Raw genomic sequence first — 5673 nt, 5'->3', positions numbered from 1 at the left:
AGTTTGACATGCAGGATCATATTGCAATGATATGGAAGACTTTATCAGCAATAGCTGCTTTATTCTTGAATTGTCAACAACAAATTAACAATATATTCACATAAACAGCTATTTAAAATTAGAATAAATTACACAAATGTTTATTTTTGATCAAATAAATGCAAAAAAAAAAAATCTTAATTCAAATTTTTAGTATACTAATATGACTACACCACAGAGGGTATTTGCTTTGACGCTGTCTGCTAGCATTTAGTTTGGGACTCACTTCCCGGACTATGTTCATTGTGGTCTGGAGATGCACACGGACATCTATTATTAGAGCAGCATCAGAGCAAAGCTCTCAGTAACCGACAGCCAGCTCAAGCTCTCCATTCCAGCTCCTCATGGGCCAATTGAGCTCATCAGCACCACACAAGACATCTGGAACTGGATTATATTGCAATAAAGGGATTTAAAAGCCCTTCACATAAAAACAAGTAGGACTGCACAATGATGGTTAAACTGATAATTATGATAAGTCACAATTACCTTTATACATTATATTCATTGGCAACAAAAAAAAGCACCCTGCTACATAAAATATTGAGCTATACAGAAGCATAGGATCCCAAGTTAACAAATGGAGCTTGGCAAGTAGTTCAATTAAATGGCTTGCTAGAAGCTTGGCTTGTTTAGTTCAAGTCAAGCACCCCAGTCAGATAATGCTATAGAAAAAAAGATAAATAAAACCCAATAAATAAAATTGAGAAGAGTCATGAAAAAAAATCACACCAGTTGAAAATCAATAAAGAGACCCTGTTGGGTTTCATGCAATTTATTAAATTGAAATTCACATAACCATTTTAACTTCTCCACTAGACACCACAGTTTGCCCACTAGAAATGGTCTTGATGGGAGTGTCTCTTCCTGTAAAAAAATAAACATTTAAATACCAAATTCTCACTGTTCCTGAAGTCAGTTTACAGCAAGCACTCACTTTTCCTAGTGCAGCTTTGCTCACAGGAGCCAGAAGAGGGATGGCACACCGCTGTACTACAGTGGATGAAGATCTAACAGAGGGGGAAAAGGTTAAGCCATAGAATTCACTATACAAAGCACCAATATTAAGGGTTGAGGCAAGGCTGCAGAGCATACAGTTTCCTGCAGAGGAGCCAGTGATGCTGGATCAACAAATGTGAACATCTTCACAATAAAGCGCTTGTAGTGGGTTGGGAACTGAAGACCAGACGATCCAGCCACTGGAACCAATGTGGCCAGATAACGATCATCCTGGTAAGGGCATCTGAAAGGCAAAGAGGCAGTCAGAAACACCTTACAGCACACTAGATGGATAAAGAATGGCCTTACTCACCCATCAACCAGAAGGTCCCATTGGGGTAGACTGAGTGAACTGGGGGTTGATGTTGCCCAGCAATGTCCCAGCATCAGGACAATGTTGGGGTCAGTCCTCTCCAAAACACGCACCTCAACATACACAGGCTCCCGCAGGACTTTTGTAACCGGATAATCAGCGTCACTGTAGTAGGACGTGTACGCCTCATCCCCTGAGGAAGAATACCAGCATTTAACCAGAAACTGCTGCAATCTGGAGTTTTAGAAAGGCTTTCGGCACACTTGGGACAAACACTTGCCTTCTGCACAGCCTTTGGTAACACACTGACCATTTGCCAGTCTAAGCTCCACCCTGAGGGGTCCAGGAGCAGCTACTGGTGGAGGTGGAGGAACAGTGTTGACCTCCACAACCAGAGCTTCCACTGAAGTACCAGAGTACCTACACTGGAAGAGAAGCCTGGAAAACAAACAGTGAGCTTGTAGCATGTGTCAATGATTAGCATTTGATAAAGCATACGATAAAGCATACATCACTTACTCAAAATGGCTGTCCCTTGTGATGGAACCAAGTGGTCCAATACCCACTTCATACGAGGAGGTCATTCTGTTTTCATACACCACATATCCACTGTCCTCCTGCAAATATTAACACTGTTGGCATCCAGTCCATTCTAAGCCATGCAGAACAAAACCACAAGCAGCTACTCACCATCATGCTGGTGCCACACGCAGTGACAGGGAACTGGTATATAGCAAAGAAAGGTGTGGACCCCACAGGACTGCAAGCTGGATCACTTCCACCCAGGAGACGGACTGAATCCAGGCTCAAACGAGGCAGTGTAACATCTCTAGCCACCACTACCACAAACTGACCATCTCTTATGCACTGGACAGTCACTGGAACAAGAGCAGGTTATTGCTGAGGATCAGTTTAACATGAACACCTTTACACTGACTCAACACTCTTACCTGCCTTCCCATAGTAACACTGTTGTCCATTAAAGCAGCAGTTGATAGCTGCACACTCAGCACCACTGATACCAGGTGGTCCACATTGGATCTGCTCATAGTCAGCTACAGCACATTTGTCAAGCAGCTCTGCCTGTGCCACTGGCTGCTTAGGCTGAAACTGCTGAGGAAACTGTTGACTAGCTGGTTGAACTGACTGAGGAAACTTTTGACTAGCTTGCTGTTGAACTGACTGAGGAAACGGTTGACTAGCTTGCTGTTGAACTGACTGAGGAAACTGTTGACTAGCTTGCTGTTGAACTGACTGAGGAAACTGTTGACTAGCTTGTTGAACTGATTGAGGAAACTGTTGATTAGCTTGCTGTTGAACTGACTGAGGAAACTGTTGACTAGCTTGCTGTTGAACTGATTGAGGAAACTGTTGATTAGCTTGCTGTTGAACTGACTGAGGAAACTGTTGACTAGCTTGCTGTTGAACTGACTGAGGAAACGGTTGAAACTGCTGAGGAAACTGTTGACTAGCTTGTTGAACTGATTGAGGAAACTGTTGACTAGCTTGCTGTTGAACTGACTGAGGAAACTGTTGACTAGCTTGCTGTTTAACTGGCTTAGAAAACGGTTGACTAGCTTGCTGTTGAACTGACTGAGGAAACTGTTGACTAGCTTGCTGTTGAACTGGCTTAGAAAACTGTTGACTAGCTTGCTTTTGAACTGACTGAGGAAACTGTTGACTAGCTTGCTGTTGAACTGGCTTAGAAAACTGTTGACTAGCTTGCTTTTGAACTGACTGAGAAAACCACTGAGGAAACTGTTGAACCCACTGGTCAGTTTGCTGGAACATCAGAGGTTGAGGATTTTGGGGCAGATTACTCCACTTTGGAACAGCATGACTGAAAGCACAGAACCAAACACAAAGTGCCAGAAACTGAACAGCACACCAACTTCCAGCCATTGTTCAACAGCTAGTCACACTGTTGAGATGCTGCCCTTTGGTCTTTTTGTACTCTACAGATTTTGGCTAATTAACAATAATCTCTCCCTCTTCATTAACAGTCATGATTCTCCAGACTTGCATGAGTTGGGAGTTTATGCAACTGGGTGTTTCCATTTGTTCTTAAGATTAAATTATACCTTGTTTTTCCACCCTTTTTGAACATACATAGAATGCATATTGAGCTGATTTCAGAATAGTTTACAAGTACTATTTCTGCCGTTCAGAATTCAGCCTTCGTTTCATGCTTCATCATGTGAATATTATAGTGGATGTTTTGGATATTCTGGATTGTGTTTTTCCAATTCTGGCCTGTGTATTCAGACTGACTCAAGAGTTTGACATGCAGTATTATGTTGCAATGATATGGAAGCCTGTATCAGCAATAGCTGTATTCTTAAAATTATCTTGCATTTCTACCATTATACTCTAATATGTGTTCATGTTTTTGAAAGATGCATTTATTTGATCAAAAATACAGTAAAAATTGTGAAATATTATTCCAAATTAGAATAGCTGTTGTCTATGTGAATATATTGTAAAGTGTAATTTATTCCTGTGATCAAAGCTGAATTTTCAGCATCATTTCTCTAGTCTCCAGTGTCACATGATCCTTCAGAATTTATTCTTATATGCTGATTTGCTGCTCAAGAAACATTTCTGATTATTATCAATGCTTTGACACTGTCTGCCGGCATTGCGTTTGTGACTCACTTCCCCGACTATGTTCATTGTGGTCTGGAGATGCACACAAACATCTATCATTAGAGCGGCATCAGAGCAAAGCTCTCAGTAACCGACAGCAAGCTCTCCATTCCATCTCCGCATTGGCCAATTGAGCTCATCAGCGTCACATAAGACATCTGGAACTGGATTATGTTAATGCAATAAAGGGATTTAAAAGCCCTTCACACAATAAGTAGGGCTGCACAATGATGGTTAAACTGTTAATCATGACTATTCTCATTTAAGAAATGTATTCTACATTATCAGAATTAGAGCACTTTCATGTGAGCACAAATTAAGAGAACAACTCATATATACATGGTTTATTTGCCAGAAATACTGCAAGTCATAATTGTGAGATGTAAACTCAGAATTTCAAGAAACAATTGTGAGAAATAAGAATTGTGAAATAAGTGGCTATTACTGTTATATTTTATTCCTTGGCAAAAAAATAAAAAAATAAAGTCTGCACCCTGCTACATAAAATATTGAGCTATACAGAAGCATAGGAGCCCAGGTTTGCAACTTGAGCTTGGAAAGTACTTCAGTTAAATAGCTTGGGCTGAAGCTTGGCTTGTTTAGTTCAAGTCAAGCACCACAGTCAGAATGAACAATATTGCTAAAGCAAAAATCGAACTTTGGTTCAGTAGTGTGGCCCAATAAATAAAACCAAGAACACTCATGAAAGATCCGACTCGTTGAAAATCAATACCAAAAGAGACACTGTTGGGTTTCATGCAATTTATTAAATCTAAATTCACATGACCAGGTTAACCTCTCCACTAGACACCACAGTTTGCCCATAGAGATGGTCTTGATGGGAGTGTCCCTTCCTGTGAAAGTGGTTGAAGCACGAGGAGCATTTAAATACCAAATTCTCACTGTTCCTGAAGTCAGTTTACAGCAAGCACTCACTTTTCCTAGTGCAGCTTTGCTCACAGGAGCCAGAAGAGGGATGGCACACAGCTGTCCTACAGTGGGTGAAGATCTAACAGAGGGAGAAAGGGTTAAGCCATAGAATTCACTATAAAAAGTACTAATATTAAGGGTTGAGGTAAGGCTGCAGAGCATACGGTTTCCTGCAGAGGAGCCAGTGATGCTGGATCAACAAATGTGAACATCTTCACAATTAAGCGCTTGTAGTGGGTTGGGAACTGAAGACCAGACGATCCAGCCACTGGAACCAATGTGGTCAGATAACGATCATCCTGGTAAGGGCATCTGAAAGGCAAAGAGGCAGTCAGAAACACCTTACAGCACACTAGATGGATAAAGAATGGCCTTACTCACCCATCAACCAGAAGGTCCCATTGGGGTAGACTGAGTGGACTGGGGGTTGATGTTGCCCAGCAATGTCCCAACATCAGGACAATGTTGGGGTCGGTCCTCTCCAACACACGCACCTCAACTTACACAGACTCCCGCAGGACTTTTGTAACAGGATATGGGACAGGGAACTGGTATATAGCAAAGAAAGGGGTTGATCCCACAGGACTGCAAGCTGGATCACTTCCACCCAGGAGACGGACTGAATCCAGGCTCAATCGAGGCAGCGTGACATCTCTAGCCACCACTACCACAAACTGACCATCTCTTATACACTGGACAGTCACTGGAACAAGGTACAAGAGCAGGTTATTGCTGAGGATCAGTTT

At 41.9% G+C, this 5673-nt stretch overlaps 2 protein-coding genes across 2 annotated transcripts; both read right to left on the bottom strand.

Annotated features, from left to right (window-relative positions):
• Positions 1 to 797: 797 nt before the first annotated feature.
• Positions 798 to 3332, bottom strand: LOC309487085 (zona pellucida sperm-binding protein 4-like). The gene is made up of 9 exons (XM_082154617.1): positions 3119 to 3332; positions 2302 to 3025; positions 2042 to 2229; positions 1871 to 1968; positions 1632 to 1789; positions 1352 to 1544; positions 1135 to 1282; positions 977 to 1049; positions 798 to 906 (listed from the first exon to the last, which is right to left on the bottom strand). Exons 1-9 carry the CDS (start codon positions 3251 to 3253, stop codon positions 830 to 832), a joined length of 1794 nt encoding a protein of 597 aa, XP_082010743.1. The 5' UTR covers positions 3254 to 3332; the 3' UTR covers positions 798 to 829.
• Positions 3333 to 4217: 885 nt separating this feature from the next.
• Positions 4218 to 5444, bottom strand: LOC309487119 (zona pellucida sperm-binding protein 4-like). Its single transcript, XM_082154673.1, has 4 exons — positions 5309 to 5444; positions 5092 to 5239; positions 4934 to 5006; positions 4218 to 4851 (listed from the first exon to the last, which is right to left on the bottom strand). The coding sequence occupies exons 1-4, from the start codon at positions 5380 to 5382 to the stop codon at positions 4724 to 4726; spliced, it is 423 nt and encodes a 140-aa protein (XP_082010799.1). The 5' UTR covers positions 5383 to 5444; the 3' UTR covers positions 4218 to 4723.
• Positions 5445 to 5673: the final 229 nt, after the last annotated feature.

Source organism: Leuciscus leuciscus (assembly GCF_965113295.1).
Source record: "Leuciscus leuciscus genome assembly, chromosome: 22".
NCBI lineage: Eukaryota > Metazoa > Chordata > Actinopteri > Cypriniformes > Leuciscidae > Leuciscus > Leuciscus leuciscus.
Note: the sequence above shows the minus strand (reverse complement) of the source record. Positions and strands in the feature narration are given on the sequence as shown.

Bases quoted from the DNA above. Each gene is read 5' to 3' on its own strand.
- LOC309487085 (XM_082154617.1), bottom strand. From the start codon at position 3,253: ATGGCTGGAAGTTGGTGTGCTGTTCAGTTTCTGGCACTTTGTGTTTGG. The intron at 1,969-2,041 runs GTGAGTAGCTGC...TAATATTTGCAG, and splicing joins CGTGTGGCACCAGCATGATG to GAGGACAGTGGATATGTGGT. The intron at 1,050-1,134 runs GTATGCTCTGCA...CCCCTCTGTTAG, and splicing joins TGGCTCCTCTGCAGGAAACT to ATCTTCATCCACTGTAGTAC.
- LOC309487119 (XM_082154673.1), bottom strand. From the start codon at position 5,382: ATGTTGGGACATTGCTGGGCAACATCAACCCCCAGTCCACTCAGTCTA. The intron at 5,240-5,308 runs GTGAGTAAGGCC...TTTGCCTTTCAG, and splicing joins TGGGACCTTCTGGTTGATGG to ATGCCCTTACCAGGATGATC. The intron at 4,852-4,933 runs GTGAGTGCTTGC...CCACTTTCACAG, and splicing joins GCAAAGCTGCACTAGGAAAA to GAAGGGACACTCCCATCAAG.